Below are 18,564 nucleotides of genomic sequence, written 5' to 3'. Positions count from 1 at the left end.
CTCTCTCTCTCTCTCTCTCTCTCTCTCTTTCCCTCTCTCTCTCTCCCACTTATTTTTTTTTGCACTTTTTTTTCCTTTAGGAGGATCTTTCTTTGCATCTTCCATCTTGACAAGAGCATCAAAGTGAGTATTATTCCTTTATGCAAGATTAAAGATCAAGCTGAGATTGGGAAAAGCTAAGTTTACACATTTAATTTTGGTAGAAATAATCATATAATTCTACAAAAGAAATTTTACATAAAAATACTTTTTGGAAACCTTCCCTGTGTTCTAAAAATCAACAACTATTTGTTTATTTGTGGAACCAAATGTCATAGGGTCATAGGAGCTTAGAGTTAGAGCTAAAGGGGCTCGCAGAGGTCATTTGGTTAAAATGTCTCACTTTGCAGCTGAAGAAACTGGAGCCCAAGAAAATTAAATGACTTGCCTACTGTCACATGCTAAGAGAGAGGCAGGGTTTGAACCAAGGTCCCGGGACTCCAGAGCCAGTGATTTATGTTTCTCTTTATTATGATTTCCAAAGAGACATTTCTTGGTAATTATAAATAGCTAAAGATATTAGGAAGGTAGCATCATGTAATATCATTTACTCAATAAAATACATTTTATTAGTGTTGTTGTTGTTTTTACATATTGTAATCATTTCTGGAAGAAAAAGGGGCTTCCTTCCCACTTTTGTGACATAGAAAACAATGAAGCAAAACATGTATTACAGTGGCCAAGTTTGACCATCATTCTGTTCGAGTGGTCCCATTCCCCCTTCTCCCTGCTCCCACTGTAAAGAGGAACGCATGATTTATTATCTGTTATTTGGAACCTTCACTGGTTTTCAGTTACTCAGAGTTTGGTTTCCTTTCAGTGACTTTTAACTTACATTGTTTTATAGTCACTGCGAATATTGGTTTTTTTCAGTTCTTCTGTCCTTTTGATTATTTTAGTCTATAACCGTTTATATTTTGCCTTTTTCCTCATAATTTCTCATACTTGTCATTTCTTATTGCACAATAATATTCTATTACATTTATATGCCACAGTTATGGGATTTTTTTTATCCATTTCCCACTCAATTGGTACCTACTTTGTTTCCATTTTTTTTTGGCTTCCTTAAAGAGTGCTGCTGTGAATCACTGGGTATGTATTGGATCTTGCCTCTGTTTTTTTTCTTTCTTGAAGTGTATGCCTAATAGTGGCATTTCCTTTTAGGTTTCTTTCAGTGATTGTGCTCCTTCTGTCTCATTGCTGATGGTCACATTGGTATTATGTGATTATTACTGCTTGAATAGTGTATGGATGCATGTAGATGTAGGTATTTCCTAGAATTATGTATGTACCATTCCATACAAGTCTCCCCAGCCTTGGGTATGATCCTTGGCTGTGTCCTGCAATAAACTCTTTACAGAGCATGCACTCAACCTGCTGGGAGCTTTTCTAGGGCTCTCAACATCAAATGGATACCTGTGGATCACACTTTAATAACAGTTATCCTTCCATTTGCTGTGTGACTGCCCCAGTCACATCTCTCTCTTTTTTTCTTTTTTTGAGGGCAATTGGGATTAAGTGACTCACCCAAGGTCACATGGCTAGTTTTTGTATTAAGTGTCTGAGGCTGGATTTGAACTCAGGTCCTTCTGACTCCAGGGCCAGTGCTCTATTCACTGCACCATCTAGCCATCCACTCCAGTCACATATCTCTTAAAGGGAGTCCTTTGCAGTGCTTCCAGTGTGTAGTACATAATTCGTGCCCGATAAACATTTTTGATCAATTGTTTCTCTTGTGCAATTCTTCATTTGTAATGTATTACAGACTACAAATTTCCACCATCGCAGTTCCCACAACTAACCACGTTTTTGTCACTGTTTATAAGAAAAGTTAAATGAATACCCTTCAGAGAAAAACATGGTGCTAGCAGGAAACACAAAATGTGATTTCTAGACTAAATCCAGCTTCTTAGTGAAAAGTTGGATTTTTATTCACAATTTCAAATACCAAAAATTCACAATTTTATTTTTCTACTTACATTGATTCTAGTGTTAAGTTTCTAAGACTAACACTAAATTATTAAGTTCCATTTGGGGAGAAAAGTAAATATGTTTTCAGAATACAATGTTTATCAATCCACAGAGTTCCCTAAAGTCATGGGGACAGAATTGTCTCAGCAATGGTATAATAGCATTATCCTAATTTTAAAAATTCCTTTATCCCAAACACAAGTTTCCTTCCTAACAGGGAGTTTAATTTTGTAAAATAACACGATCTCCGCTCCCTCCCAGCCAGCCCCTCAAATCCTCCCTTTCCCCCCTCCCCTCGAATCGACCTTTTAAACATTAACCCAAGAAAGACCTCTTTGATAAAGTGATGGAAATCGGGAGGAAAAACAGCAGCTGTCTCTTGGGAAAGGCTTGTTCAGGTTGCTTAGGGACTTGTGATTATACAAGATCTTTTCTGTTTTCTTCCAGAAACCAATTTAATGCAATTCGACAGAAAAGAACTCCCCTTTCAGCCCAGGTAGGTAGGTAGGTCATGCTTCCAACCCAGAAAGAGGCTGAGAAATAATCCCCTCCCAGATGGAACTCCACTGTCACTCCAACAATGAAGTCTTTGTGGCTCAACAGGACAGGAGAAAGGAGGAAGAGGCAAAGCATTTTATGTGGGTTCTTTGCTGAAATTCTCAAATTCATATTCAACTCTCCATGATTTGGAGCAAAATGGCTTACAAGACTTATCTGCCCAGCCTCCCTGCTGATTAATTCACATGTTCCTGGAAAACAGAGCCCTGATGGTTAGATACTGATGGAAAGAAATATTCAGAAATAGTGTGGTAATTAAGGTAACAATGGACATTGAAAGAGTAGACAAGCTCTCTTGAGAATGGTATAGTTGTGAGCTATGGTGGTTTCCCAGGATGGGGGCTGCACTTCTCCAGGGTGTTATTTTTTTTGCTGAAAGGCAATTTGGCACAGTGGAAAGAGAACTTTTTGGGTCAGAATAAAAATGGTGTTTATATAGCTCCATAAAGTTTTCTCTCTTTTTTAGTTATTTATTTTAATTTTGATTTACATCATTCATTTCTGCAAGATTTTGAGTTACAAATTTTCTCCCCTTTCCCCCCTACCCACCACCCCAAAATAGCAGTCCCACAGGATATCCCCTACTCCAATCTGCTCTCTCCCATATTTTCTCCCATACACCTTTTGACTTTTCCAGTAGGGCATGGTGGATCTCTATGCCCCAGTGCCTGTATATCTTATTTCCCAATTACATATAAAATAGTATTAATAATAGTGTATATATATACATATATATATTTAAACATTTGATTTTAAAACTTTGAATTCCAGATTCATTTCCTTCCTCCCTTGTCACCCACCCTTACTGGGAAGATAAGCAGTTCAGTATAGGTTGTATATGTGTAACTAATGCAAAACAATAACATAGCAGATATATTGTAAAAGACTGACTATATTTCCCTCCCTCCTATCCCACCTCCCACTTGTTCTGTTCTCTACTTTGATCCTGTCCCTTTTCAAAAGTGGGTGCTTCCAACTTCCCTCACCCCCAGCCTGTCCTCCCTTCCATCATCCCTCCTCTCATCCCCTTCCCCCCTACTCTCCTGTAGGGTGAGATACATTATTTAGTGTGTATTTCATTCCCTCCCCAAGCCAAATTCAATGAGAATAAGGTAGACCCACTCCCTTTTGCCTTCCTATTCTTCCCCTCCATTGTAACCATTTTCTCTTTCCTCTTCTATATGAGATAGTTTACCCCATTCTGTCTCTCCCCATCTCCTCTCATTATATTCCTCTCTCACCTCTTAATTTCACCTTTTAAGTATCATTCCTTCCTATTAAATTGGCCCTGTGCCCTCTATCTATGTATACCTGTAAACATATATACACACATTCACATATGTATTCATATGCCAGTATACACTCTGATATAGACATATATACATACATATATATATATATATATGTATATATATATATTTCTATTCCCTTCAACTATTTTCATGCTGAGGAAAGTTTCATCAGTTACAATTATTGTTTTTCCATGTAGGAATGTTGATAGTTCAACTTTTATAAGTTCCTTATGCTTTCTTTTCCCTGTTTACCTTCTCATGCTTCTCTTGCTTCTTTGTATCTGAATGTCAAATTTTCTATTCAACTCTGGTTTTTTCATCAAGAATGCTTGAAAGTCCTCTATTCCACTGAATGACCATATTTTCCCCTGAAACATGATACTCTGTTTTGCTGGGTAGGTGATTCTTGGTTTTAATCCCATCTCCTTTGACCTCTGGAATATCATATTCCAAGCCCTTTGATCCCTCAGTGTAGAAGATGCCAGATCCTGGGTTATCCTTATTGTGTTTCCACAATATGCAAATTATTTCTTCCTGGCTGCTTGTTATATTCTCTCCTTAATCTGGGAATTCTGGAACCTGGCTATAATATTCCTGGGAGTTTTCTTTTTGGGATCTTTTTCAGGAGGTGATCAGTGGATTCTTTCAGCCTCTATTTTGCCCTCTGGTTCTAAAACATCAGGGTAGTTTTCTTTGAGAACTTTCTGGAGGATGATTTCTAGGTTCTTACTTAGATCATGGCTTTCAGCTAGTTCAATAATTTTTAAATGATCTCTCCTGGACCTATTCTCCAGGTCAGTGGTTTTTCCCATGAGGTATTTCACATTGCTTTCTATTCTTTCATTTGTTTGGATCTGTTTAACAGCATCTTGATTTCTCATAAAGTCATTAGCTTCCATTTGCTCCAATATAATTCTGAAGCAGTGAGCTTTTGAGATTCTTTTTCCATCTGGCAAATTCTACTTTTTAAGGCATTCTTCTCTCATTGCCTTTTTGAGCCTCTTTTGCCAAGTGAGTTAATCTATTTTTAAGGTGTGATTTTCCTCAGTCAGGCTGTTGACTCTAATTTTGTAATTTTCTTGCATTGTTCTCATTTCTCTTCCCAATTTTTCCTCCACTTCTCTTATCTGCTTCTTAAGGTCCTCTATGGCCTGTAACTAGCTTGTATTTTCCTTGGAAGCTTTTGGTGCAGGAGTTCTGACTTCACTGTCTTCCTCCTGTTCCATGCTTTGCTCTTTTGTCCCCAAAATAGGAGTCTAATGTTGGAATCTTCTGTCTGCTTTGTTTCCTTTGCCTGGTCATGTTGCCATTCAGTCACTTGACCCCTGGGCTTTTTGCTACAGTAGGACTCTGCCACCAGACAGGGGAGCTTTTGTCCCAAATGCTGAGGTTTTCTCAGTTGCTGGAGGTATTAGTTGGTTGCCCTCTCTGAGGCCTCTACATGCTCTGGCAAGCTGGACACACTCTCCAGGACTTCCACCCTACACTGCAATCCAGATCCAAGCAGGTTAAAGCAAGAGTGATTACCCCTCAGACTGGTGCTTGGTCCCTCTATACTCTGCAGGCTAGGAACTGAAGCTGCCATGTGGAGCTGCCTGGCTTTGCTGGGCGTCTCAGCGACTTCTCTCCCTGGGGGTAAAAGCCAACACACTCCCACTTATTGGGTCCCAAAGTCTAGACTGCACTGACCTCTCACTTTGTCCTTCGCATCTATGTGTTGATAATTCTGGAAATGGCCACAGCTGCTGCTGACCTGGAGTCCCTCCAGCAGGTGGCTGGTCAGACCCACTCTGGGGCTAAAACCTCCAGCTCACAAGGGCCTGGGCTTGGCTCCCAGAGCACTGTGCTGGCCAGTTCCTGCTGGCCTGCAGGGCTGTCCTCAGTGGGAGGTTAGCTTCTGTGTGTCATTTTGTGGGTTCTGCAGCTCCAAAGTTTGTTCAGAGTGCCTTTTGTACATTGATTGGGGAAGGTGGAAGCCAGAGCTGCTTGGAGGTCCTGCTTCTACTCCGTCATGTTGACTCCACCTAACATTCTTTTCTCCTTAAAAATTTCAAAGCACTTTACATATAGCATTTGATCCTTACTATCCTGGGAGGTAGGTGGTATTATTATCTCCATTTTAGATATAAGGAAACTGAGGCTGAAAGAAATTAAATGACTTACCCAGGGTTACATAGCCTGCAAGTATATGAAGCAGGATTTGAGGTCATGTCTTTTTAACTCCAAGACCAGTAGTCCATCCATTATGTCACATTGTTGCCTCAGTTAGAGTTGAGTTCAATTCTCATTTCAGATCATGATTACCAATGTGATCTTGGAGAAGTCAGTTCACCTCCCTGGGCTTCAGTTTCCTCTTCTGTCAAATGAGTGGTTTGGATTAGATGATTTCTCAGTTCTTTTCTAGTTTTAGTCCTAGGTTCCTATGAACCACGGTCCTGTCAAGATGGTACCATGAACTCAAATTCAACACAATTCAACAAATGCTGTTTATAGAGCATCATGTGAAGTATTAGGGGAGAAGTAAAGTTGGACTAAATATGGATCATTTTCTTCATGTATCTGAAAGTGTAGTAGTAGGCTATGATGTGGACATAGCTAAATACATGAAAAAAAAAAACCCCAAAGTGCTACATGAAGGCTGAGAATCACTGATGAGATTAGAAGAGGGTTCATGGAGGAACTGACTTTTAACTGGAGTTTAAAGAATGATGGGGAGTAGGAGACAAGGCCATTTCTAGCATAGGGAATTGTGTGAGCAGGACCATGGAGAAGTCACAGGCAGTACTCAGGGTACAAAGAGTTGTCCAGGGTGGCTGGAACATAGAGTTCCTATTGGGAAGTGGGCAGAAATATGTTAAATGTTTATGTGGCTTCAAATTTTGATGTTTAGAACCTGGGTGAATGGATGGCTAGGGGGTCACAGACCATGAATGTTATAGACAAAAACTTCCCCAGGAGCAACAAGAAGAGAGAGCTGATACCATTCTCTGTTTCTGAGTCATCTGGTGAGAACTTTTCTTGAATTGGTCTAGTAGGATCTCTTCCTTCTCTTTTAATACCATCTGACATCCTACAACTTAGTATATTGAGGTATCTGATTGCCTTAAGTGTTTAGTGTGGAAATCTTATTATACAACATTCTTAGGTCACGTGGTAAGTTCACAGGAAAGTCAAAATGCTAACCTACAAACTATAAGCTTTTCACCTGTGGCTTTTTGGAGTTTTACCTTTTCCAATGAGTGCATGGAGTATAATAGATAGAGGAACAGGTTTGGAATCTGGAAACAAATATTTATCAAGTGCCTACTATGTTCCAGATTGTGTGCTATTTTACAAATATTATTTTATTTGAGCATTTTTACAAATGTTACTTCATTTGACCCTTAGAAGTAGGTGCTATTATGATCCTTATTTTACAGTTGGAGAACCTGAGGCAGACAGAGGTTAAGTGACTTACCCAGGGTCACACAGCTAATAACTATCTGATACCAGATTTGAACTCATCTTTCTAACTCCAGGTCTGATACTCTCATCAGTATGGTACCTAGCTGCAAGGTCCTCTCTTCCCTTTTTCACTTAATGGAATCCTGCCTTTAGCTTAAGGCAGAGAGTAATACAGAAGCCCTTTATTATACAGCAGCCCTGAATGGTGTGGAGATTGATAACTGGGAGGTGACTAGAATTAAAGAGGACTTTCTGAGAAAGAACTAAGGCACTAAGTCTTTGATCCTTCTAGCTGGAGGAAATGTGTTCAAAGATTAGATGTCATTTTAGAATGGAGGTACTTTGCTCAGTTAGCTTTTATTCATCAGGACTTTGATCAGTGTGGTTAGTGGTTGTGAAGTAAAAGTTATTAACCTGCCTCTGTCAATATGAGATTTAAATTGACTATTGTATAGAAAAGACCAATAGAACCTAGAAAAGACCTCCCCTAGGGAACACTGGATCTACTTGCCAGGAAGAGCAATATAGCACCCAATGGCAACACTAGGACAGGATGTCAATCTGTTAGCACATAGGAAGCATTTAATAATTTTTTTAAATTTATTAATTTGTTCTCAGAACATATTGGTAGAAGATTGTGAATGTTATCATCTTAAAAATCAGTGAGAAGCAATGGAGGGCCAAATGAGTTTATAGAAATCTTGAGGAGAGACACAGTGAAATCAGATCATGATCAAGGCATTTAGCGATGAAACTAGATGGCAGGAAATGAACAGATGAACCCTCGGTCTGAGTCACCTACCGTGTTTCCCCGATAATAAGACACTGTCTTATTATAATTTTTTTGGACAGAAAAACACCAGAGGGCTTATTTTCAGGGGAGGTCTTATTTTCATGAACATTGACAGCAATTTTAATAAACAGGTAAATGTGAACAAAAAAATGTACCTTTATTCAATAAGAAAATCACTGGGGAAGAACAGGATGACGCGCTCACTGCTGCAGCTCTGATTGGATGCAGCTCGGAGCGTGGCGTGCGTTTCACGCATCGGGGGGGGAATTAGCACACAGATGGTACCTTAATATAGTGTGTAGCGCAGGGGATCACCTTCACTACAATAGCAATCTCAATAGGGCTTATTTTCGGGATAGGTCTTATTATCGGGGAAACACGGTAGCTAGGAAGCATCTGGTGTATAATTAAAACCCAGTTATCTCCTGACTGTAAGTCCAACACACTCTTCTGGGGGAAGGGTAGGGAATAAGCATTTATATAACACTACTATCTGCCAACACTGTGCTAAGTGCTTTTTTCTTTACATATTATCTATTTTGATGCTTATAACAACCCTGAAGATAGGTGCTATAATTATACTCATTTTATAAATGAGGAAACTGAGGTAAACAGAAGTTAAATGATTTGCCCAGAGTCACATAGCTAATAAATGTCTGTGACTGAATTTGAACTCAAGACTTTCTGACTCCAGACTAAGTACTCTATCCACTATACCAGCAATTGTCTCTAACTTTAAAAATCTACTATGTTCCCTCTTATTATGTCACACCAATTCTCAGAGAACCTTTGGTTTTGTACCAAGAAAATGCTAGTTATGAACATATAATAATGATAATTACACCAATAACATTAAAATAGTGTTTACTATATGCCAACTCTCATTTGACAGATAAAGAAACTGAGGCCCAGCATGGAGAAGTGACTTACCCATGGCCACTCAAATGACAATCATCTGACCTGGGATCTCTGATTCCAAATCCAGAATTCCTTAATTATTTAATCCTATCACCTTTAATTGTGAAATTGACTGTAATTATTATATAATTTAGTTATAAATTAGCTAAATTAGATAATAGAAGAGGAACTGTTTTGATATCTTCTGAAGAAATGTGTAATATGATTAGAAGGTACAATTATTTCACTGTTTCTTTCTCTATTTCAAAGTTCAAAGAGTCAGATTCAAGGAATTATCTTTACGAAGCCTCTGTTCAAGGAAGGAGTCAATCAGTAGGTCAGTGTTTTATTTTTATTTCTTCTTCTCAATATGCCCTCTTTGAGGGACAAATGCAATAAAAACCTTGGCTTCTTTACTATTCCCATTTTACATATGGTGGGACTGAGTTAGGGGGAAAAGTGATGGAAAGAGGAGTAGCCATTTAAAGCACCCTTCCCATTGAAGACTCTATGTTTTTAGTGACTTAGTCAAAATGGTAGAACAAAGATGATGCTCGTTCAAGTTAAGAAAAGGTGGATAGTTGGCAAGAGCCTCCTCTTTCTGAAATGTGTTGCTACTTTGCATTTTTTCCTACCAACCCTCTGCTTCCAAAGGTCAGAATTCAGATGTTCCATAATTTTAGAGGTGCCTGAAATTTAATTTGTTGAATAGATGAGAAAGATACACTCATCCTTGAGCTTTGAATGCTCCTTTGACTTCATGTTTACTATTTGACATAAATAGTACAATTGGACAAGGGCTGTCATTTTTAAGAGGAGAAATTTATATTTCATTCATTTTATGGGATCCTTTGTACAGACTTTTATTTGCCCTTGTATTTTGAAACATCAACCCATTTAAAAAGCTATTAATTTTAAAAATAGCTTATAAGTATACAGATGTCTCTAAAAAATAAAGCATTTATGGATTTAAGAACATGCGATAGGGACTAGATCTGACTTCATTGGCATGGGGAACTCCTGACAAAAGAATTCCCTCTCCCAAAACAGGTTGGCAGCTTCTCTGCCAATTTAGGCTTAGATCGTTGCCTAGAGCACTGAGAGGCAAAGAGTCTTGTCACACAGCCACTATGGGTTATGGGCAGGACTTGAACTCAGTACTTTTTGGATTTGAGGTTGGCTCTCTGTCTAGTCTTCAAGAGATTATGATCACTTATCAGTATTTATGAGCATAGCCATATCAATTAGTTTTTCCCCAATTAAAATATGTTTAGACCAGAGGTGTCTATGGGTGGCCTATGCACAGCATGCGGCTACAACACTCCTAAGTGCACGTCAAATTCTAATTGGGAAATTACATTGGGAAATTTGAGTAAAATGTAATCAGAAAATATTTAACAAAATGAATAAAAATACAATAAAACATAGATCATATTACATTTTAAAATGAAGTAGATATGTGGCTCTCAGGAATCCTTATGTATGGATTAGTAGCCCCTATTTAGATTTACTTGACACCACTCATTTAGACCATTTGGCTTATTATAAAAATAGAAGCATTATAGGACCTTAAGGGGTTAGGGGAGGGAATTTAAGAGGTCAACAAGTCCTTCCCCTTCCCTGCAAAAAGTCTTGTGCATAAACCAGACCAGAAAGATAGTTATCTACCCTTTCCTTTAAAATATTCATTGAAGACTGAACAAGTTGCTTTGGTGATGTTTCTGGGGCTCACCATTCTTATATAGCATTCCCTGAGTAACTTAAATACTTCCAACTGTAATCTGAGCTCATTTCCTCTTGCCTTGTTCTCAGTAGATATAAAGGATAGCTTTTAACTGTGACTCATTTACTCTTTTTTTTTTGAGATCACCCAGCACGTAGAGGCAAAATTAGAGTTAGAACCCCTAGTTTCTGGCTTCCTGTAGCTTAGTCCAGTCCCTGGGGCCATGTTACTTCTGTTAACATAAAATTAAAAAAGCATTTCCACATAGGCTGACAATAACTTTGTTCTCTGCCTTTAAAGTGGGGGGGGGCTGAGAGAGTGCTTCATTTTCAACTGTGCATAAAGAACAATATACAAACTTTAAATGAAATATTAGATTGTGTACATCAAACAAAGCATCAGTATCATAGTTTTCAGTTTTTGTACCCTGATGATGAATGGCCATGACATTTTCTGTTCCCAATGACTCTCATTTTCCTGAATAATATTTTTCAGGAAATGGTGGTCAAGAGCATTTGGGGGGAGTGGGTGGGAAGGGAAAAGAACTAAATGGGATTTTATAACTGATCTATTTGATCTCTAGTTGAGGCTTCTTAATACTGCATTGAATTGTGAGGAAGAGTTGAATATATGTACAACTCCTGCCAAGTTTTGTCAACGGAGTCATCTGCCGCTTGTATATTTCTGGTTCTTGTCAACTGGGATTTGGATTCCTTACATGGGAACTTGACCTTTCAATTGCTTGGAAGAGGTTAACCTTTGCTCCTGAGTTAGTATGAGCTTTGCAAGACTCTCTCCCTGCTTTGGAGCACCCACTGTGAAATGAACTGAGAAACATTATTAGTTAACTGTTTTAGCCAGAGCCTATGGTGGAGCTGGGTTCTGTTTGAGTTAACAATGGCTAAGTTTAGCCCAAGCTAAACCTTGGTCTTCATGTTTATATGAAGCGATGCATTCCAGAAGTCAACTAATTTTTTGATTTGCAGGTTCTTGCCCTCATGAATGCCTAAATGGGGCTTTCTGTTCTGCGGCTGGTACATGTGACTGTCAGATATTTCAGGCCCTTGGGGAAAGGTGCCAGATTGGTAAGTTTCAAAGATATGTAGGGGAATCCAATTTCTTAATTGAGAGGAAATTTATGGGATAGTTTGCTATGGTAGCATTCATCCATAGAGCTACATGGCAATCATAATGTAAATCTACTGGAAACTCTTCAATTCAAGCTGGTAATTTAAGGTAATTTAAAAGCCAATGTAAAAGAAAATAGATATACTTACTTTCCCATTTCTCCATTCCGTTTTCACAAGCTACTCTTCTACTTTAGATAGAGCCAAGGCATTGAGCCTGGGTTTTCACTAACTGCCTACCTATTTTTTTTTTTTACAAATAAGACATTATTTAAAGCCAGTGACTGATCATGACCCCATACCATGCTCATTTGTCATTGTTTTGAATGAGGGGAAGGTGAGATTCTAAGCATGAAAGGAGCATAACTATTTGATTAAAAACAGCAGTATCATAAGCTTACTGGTTCAATCTACTCATTTTATTTTTGTGAGTGGCTTATACTTAGAATGGTTAGTAGATCTGAGACTAATTTTTTATCCAGTTAGCACAAATCAAAGTGTTGTAATCTTTTAGCTGCTACAAAGGGAAAATTATAGATAATGGGGAGGGTGAGGATGAGGAATAGGGACAGAAAGGTCATCTGGCTTAGAGAATCAACTAATAATAAACCAACATACAGCACTTTTGTGGTAGCAAAGACCTGGAAATCAATGAACATTGTGTTACATGAATGAAACTATAAGAAATTGTAGAAAGTTGTAGGACATGATGAAACTGATGAATCCGATTCTCTTGACTCTCTAGTCAACTCTCTTCCCATGTCAGCTGACTGTCTCCTTTCCTTAGTTCCACCCAAGTGAAGAAGGGTGGTACCCAGGAAGAGATAGAAGATGGGAAATATGGTAGGAAAAGTAGTAAGAAATGTGAGGTGATACACAAGAGGAGGCAGTTCAGATAAAGGTTTTCTTTTATCTGAATTTGACAGCAATTTGATTTTATGGATTTCAAAATTCTATATAAATTTCTTGAATAATACATATTTCTCAGGTCAATTTAATTCAAGATAGATTTATTAAGCACTGTCTAAGTCATAGGCACTGGGCAATGGGAATACAAAGACAAGAATGGAACGACCTCTGCATTGTTCATATTTGACTAGATACTGGAGAAATCTATTGCTTCACTGATAATCCTTCATTGCTTGGGGTTTGCTTTAAAGAGCACTTGATTTAGAGTCAAGATCTGGAATGCAGCCCTAGTTCTACCATCACTCACTGCATGTCTTTGGGAAAGTCATCTTACAATCTTGAGAATTAATTTTTCTCATGTATAAAATAAAAGATTAAAGGATTATAGATTTAGAATTGGAAGGAGCCTTAAAGGACTTTGAATACAATCCCTTCATTTTATATATAAGGAAACAGAGAGTTTAAGTGATTTACCCAGGGTCACTCTGCTAGTAAGTATCTGAGGTTGAATTTGAACCTGAGTCTTTGAGATTCCAAATCTGGGTGGTCCTCAAAATAGCTCCACTGGGTCTGCTTACTTCACTTTCAACCAGTTTTTATTCATCTTCCTATGCTTCTTTGTATTTTTTAGCTTCATCTTTTTTTGTGACACAAGTATTTCATTATATGAACATATCACTTATTGTTTAGCCATCCCCCGTTGATACCACCTTTCTACTCCTCAATATCATGGAAATCCTACTAAATATTTTTCATATACATATATGTATACATATATGTGCACGTGTATATGTATACACATATGTATATATTTACACACATGTGTATAGGTATACACAAATATATTTATATGTATATTTCACATAGATATGTACTTGTTTATGCATACATGTGTATAATATATAAGTACTTATAGATATCATATAAGTAAACACATAATATGCATATGTGTTTCTATAGCATTTACATTATTACTCCAAGGTTTGTAAAGCATTTTATAGATAAAATTTATTTTTTTTTCATTTTATCTTTACAAGAACTCTGGGAGGTAAGATTTAGTATTATTCCAATTTTTTTCAAATGAGGAAACTGAAGCAAATAGAGGCTAAATAACTTTTTCAGGGTCACATGGCTGATAAGTATCTGAAACTAGATTGAACCCTGATCTGGAGATCTTACAATAGATGTTGTGATATTGATTATGATAATCGAATGATCAGAATTAAGTATGCACCTTTTAAAATGTGCAACCGAATTGGTTATTCTTCTGAAGCATTGAAAAAATATGACCATTATTTTGATCCTGCTAATTATGACCTTATTTTGCTTTGTTTTCTTCAGTACCTAACACGGGTAAGGAGAGAGACGGAATCTGCAAAACCTGGGGACAATACCATTTTGAAACATTTGATGGCATCTACTATTACTTCCCAGGAAACTGTTCTTACATTTTGGCAAAGGACTGTGGTGCTCAAGAACCCCAGTACACTGTTTGGGTAGGTCGCCCAAGGATAGAAGTAACTGTGCTTAAAAAGATCATGATTTATGATGGAAAATATAGGATGATGATAGCATCCCAAACAGTTTCTAAGTGGTGGAAGATACTGAATGGGCTAAGTCAACATTTTTGGTTCAGTCTGAGTATAGGAGGAAGGGTAAAGAAAGAGAATACTTGGGAGGAAATATACTTGTCATGCCACCCAAACGTACTCTGCTGCCACTGATATTTGAAAATCAGTTTTTCTTAGGTGACATGTCTTTATCCTTAAGATATATCATTTGAGTATTTTTTTTTGAAGTTTGGAGAGAGTAGGGTGAATGGATACCTCACTGTTTCTTCCTCCTCACATTTCCTTTTCTTCCTCAGTGATACTTCTTCCTTCTATATATTTCGGGTGTGCATATATGGGAGAATTGGGATCTGGAACAGTCATTTCATTCATGTGGGGAAACTTTCCATTGATGCAAATTGGTGACTCCTCTATAACTTGCAGTTTAGAGAGTTGACTGGGTCATAGAGAAGTTAAGTAATTTGCTTTCTCCTCTTTTAGAAAAATCAAATTAGCTAATGGTTTGTCTGTTTTATTCATTGATTTTGAAAAACCAGCTCAGATTTGTTTATGAAATACTTTTTTTAATATTTAGTTTTATTTATCTGTTCCTTGATTTTCAGAATTTCAGGTGTGTATGTGTGTGTGTATGTGTGTGTGTGTGTGTGTGTGTGTGTGTGTGTTTGGGGGTTAAATGACTTGTCCATGGTCCCACAGCTTGCATGTGACAGACAGGACTTTAATAATCTAAGTGTTCCTGACTCCAAGTTTGGCTTTCTATCCATCATTCCATACTACCTCTCTTTTCTAAATTAGACCTTTTCTTCTTTCTTTTTTCTTCTTATAGCATTACCCTCTTTAGACAGAAAGCTCATATTGATGGAAAGGGAGTGTATATCAGCACAGATATACACAAAGATTGCTTGTACATATTGAAGAAGCATTTGGAAACCATGTAGGATTTAAGAGCTGGAGTTTCCCACTGTCTTGATTTGCTGAAACTTTTTTCTCTTTCTCTCATGTCTTTGTTTGGGATGGCTTGGGCTATCTCCTCCTCCCACATGCAACAAGAGATTAATATATGCAGATGGCATAGTTTTGATAGCAAAAACAAAGGAATGATGGCAAAGGAGGGAGACAAAACAGGTGGCCCAATGACAAAGGAATGGAAATAAGTGCTGATAAAAGGAAAGGAGCCCAAATATTGAAAGGAGTCAGAGAGGCTTTTTAAAACAACAGCAACAACAGAAATTAAATTCCTGAATCCCAGGGAGGAAATAGGTCATGTTGAAAGTTACTAAATGGAGTGTAATGACTCAATAGGATCACAAATCTGTCTGTATCTGTGACACAGACAGGTCTGGCTCCAGAAAAAAAGAAGCAGGCAGGAAGACTTTGCGTCTAGTGTTCTTATTTTACCTTCCAGGACGTCTTCTTCTACAGACCCCACCTCAGGTGCTCTTTTTCCACTGGCCTGCCTTTTCTCATGCTGTCCCAGATTCCCAGGGCTTAGTGCCACCACCTCTTCCTGCTTGCCCTTTGTTTTTTACCTGTCTTGCTTGGCTGAGTATAGCGAGTCCTGGTTTTGGAGTCATTTGGAGAATAATCTCTAAGGTCCTTTTCAGCTTTAAATCTATCATCCTATGACCCTATGTCTCTTTTATATCTAAATCTAGTATCATATGCCAAATGACACCTTCTCTGTAAAGCTGTCCCTAATCACCTCTGTTGGCAATCATCTTTCATCTTTCCTCACATCGGGGCCCGAAGCTAAATACTTTGCCCAGCACAAAGTCTTTATGTAATAAATGCTTATTGATTGAATGATCAATTCTTCATACTCAAATTCAGTTACCACTTATTAAGCAACAAATAAATTCAGATAACTGTGCTGGATTTTTTGTAGACAAACATAGAGGAATACAATATTCCCATTACCCTTATGGAGTATACCATCTAGTAATAGGGAAAAGACAAATATATAAATAAATGTGACTCAAAATAGAACAATATTCCTGAATAGAAAGGGCTGTGATGAGTAATGCCAAACCTTGGCTTATCTTTGACTTTTCTCTTTCTCACACCTCTCATATCCAACCATTGACCAAAGGCCCATCTATTCTACCTTCACGATATTTTTTCCATTCCTTCCTATTCTCATCACCATTATCCTAGTCTAAGCTCTTGTTACTGGTTCTCTGGATTACTTTTTAGTAAGCATATAATAGAACTTCTTTTCCCTTTCTTCAATTCAGAATATGTCTGGCATATTCAATGCTGGAATAATCTTTCTTACAAATAGATCTGATCATGTAACATCATTTAATTCTTCTCACTATCTACTAAGAGCCAAATGACACCTTCTCTGTAGAGCTGTCCCTAATCACCTCTGTTGCAATCATTTTTTCTCTTTTGTATCTCAAACAGCACTTCATTATGCAACTTTATAATGAATTTATTTATAAATTATTGTGTATTATAGATAGTTACTGGGTTATTGGGTCTTATCCCCATCTAAGACTCTGAGCTCCATGAGGGTAGAGACCATAGCTTAGCTAAATTTTGTGTCTCTCTTTTACCTAGCATTGTAATCTATACAATTGTTGTCGTTGAGTCATTTCAGTCATATCTTTGTGACCCCATTTGGGGTTTTCTTGGCAAAGATACTGGAGCGATTTGCCATTTCCTTCTCTAGCTCATTTTTACAGATGAGGAAACTGAGGCTGGATTTGAATTTAGGTCCTTCTGACCCCAGGGCTAGTTCTCTATCCACATACAACAGGTGATTTATAAATGTTTTATGAATCAAGAAAGGATTGTATTTATATATTAACATGAAAGTCCAAACCCTAGCTCTGTTTCTACTTTTAAGAGATGTTGTTTATAGCAGGGTTGTTTTTGTTCATGGAATCGCTTTCAGATTCATAAATGGAACTTTTTTTTCTTTAGTGAAGCTGTATATGCTACCTTCTGTGTTTTGTTGTTTTTTTTTTTTGCTTTCAGTCTGGACCCATGATTTCATTAACGTAATGTATTCTTAATATGGAAACTCTATTTCCTACACCATTGTAGACTGGCAACATCTGGAATTCCATTTATTTCTTTTCATACTCTTGCTTTCTTCCTGACCTCCTTCTCCCCTGCTCAAATTCACTTCTCTATTTGTGTGTGTGTCTGTAAATATCCATATATACTCATATGCAAGGTGTCTCAAAAGAATTAATAATATTTTAAGCTATTAAAATTTAAAGCTGAACTAGGACTTCTGGGAACATCCAGTATATTTGGGGGACACCAAAATTACCTCTACTGGGGAAAATTAGTACCTACCATGCAACTTCTAATCTCAGACTCAGAGAGCTGCCTGGGTCACTGAAGGGTCAAATGACATGCCCAGAATCATACACCTAGTAGAACTCAGGTCTTCCTGGCTCCGTCTCCTATCCTTAATGGACTATGCCATGCGACCTCCAAATATCCTTGACTGTGCTCCATTTCAAGCATGAAATTATGATCGTCTAATATGAATCAAGTTACAAACATATTGTGTGGAGCTCAGTTTCCAATTGTTTCCAATACATGATATGGTGCTTTTGAATTCTAAAACCCTACATGGGTAGTTTCAGGTCTTGAAAAGAAAAAAGGTGCTATATAAATGTGAGACCAAACAATGCTGAAACCAACCCAATAGGGCTTGAGCCACATATTTATATCTATCTATATGTATATATTTTAGCAAATAAATTCACTGATTTCTAAACTCAAGATAACATCTCCCTAAATTCTCCCTGACATTTTCAGTTAGAGAAAGCATTTTCTTTACTGTTCTAAACTTTCCATTGGTAAAGTAAGTGATCCCTAAGTGTAGTTATATATAATTCATAAAGTGCCAGGAAGTGATGCCACTATGGAAATGGTAAACATTTTTTTCCCCTGGCTCCCATCAACTATGTTTATTTTTCTCCTCTCCAGGTTCATAATAGTCCTAAGTGCACTGGTTCTGTGTACTATTGCCATCGGTCAGTCAGCTTGTTCTTTTTAAGCCAAGAAGAAATTCTCATTTCTGGTCATGAAGTAAAGAAAGATGGAATCAGGTATGATCTGTTAGTCACCCAAATGAAATTTGCAATGCAATTTCAAAGCGACTCAAAGTGGAAATGAGTATTGGGGAATAAGAAAATAGCATTTCATCTTCTAAAATAAACCTAAGAATTTACCTAGTGAGACATTTACAGTAATTTCACAGAGGCCATTAGGATGT

At 37.6% G+C, this 18,564-nt stretch overlaps 1 protein-coding gene across 1 annotated transcript in view; it reads left to right on the top strand.

Moving 5' to 3' along the window:
• The window catches only part of OTOGL (otogelin like), a 205,653-nt gene that overhangs the window by 512 nt on the left and 186,577 nt on the right, over positions 1–18,564 (top strand). The window contains exons 2-7 of the mRNA XM_069094774.1: positions 81–123; positions 2,458–2,506; positions 9,265–9,331; positions 11,704–11,802; positions 14,095–14,249; positions 18,276–18,397. Of these exons, the coding sequence (XP_068950875.1) occupies positions 81–123; positions 2,458–2,506; positions 9,265–9,331; positions 11,704–11,802; positions 14,095–14,249; positions 18,276–18,397 (535 nt within the window). The remainder of the gene's footprint in view (positions 1–80; positions 124–2,457; positions 2,507–9,264; positions 9,332–11,703; positions 11,803–14,094; positions 14,250–18,275; positions 18,398–18,564) is intronic.

The sequence above is a fragment of the Petaurus breviceps genome, unplaced genomic scaffold (assembly GCF_028583685.1).
Source record: "Petaurus breviceps papuanus isolate PSGF00001 unplaced genomic scaffold, PetGlider_PUasm1.0 221, whole genome shotgun sequence".
Lineage (NCBI taxonomy): Eukaryota > Metazoa > Chordata > Mammalia > Diprotodontia > Petauridae > Petaurus > Petaurus breviceps.
The sequence above is the reverse complement of the archived record's forward strand: the minus strand, read 5'-3'. Positions and strand labels throughout refer to the sequence as shown.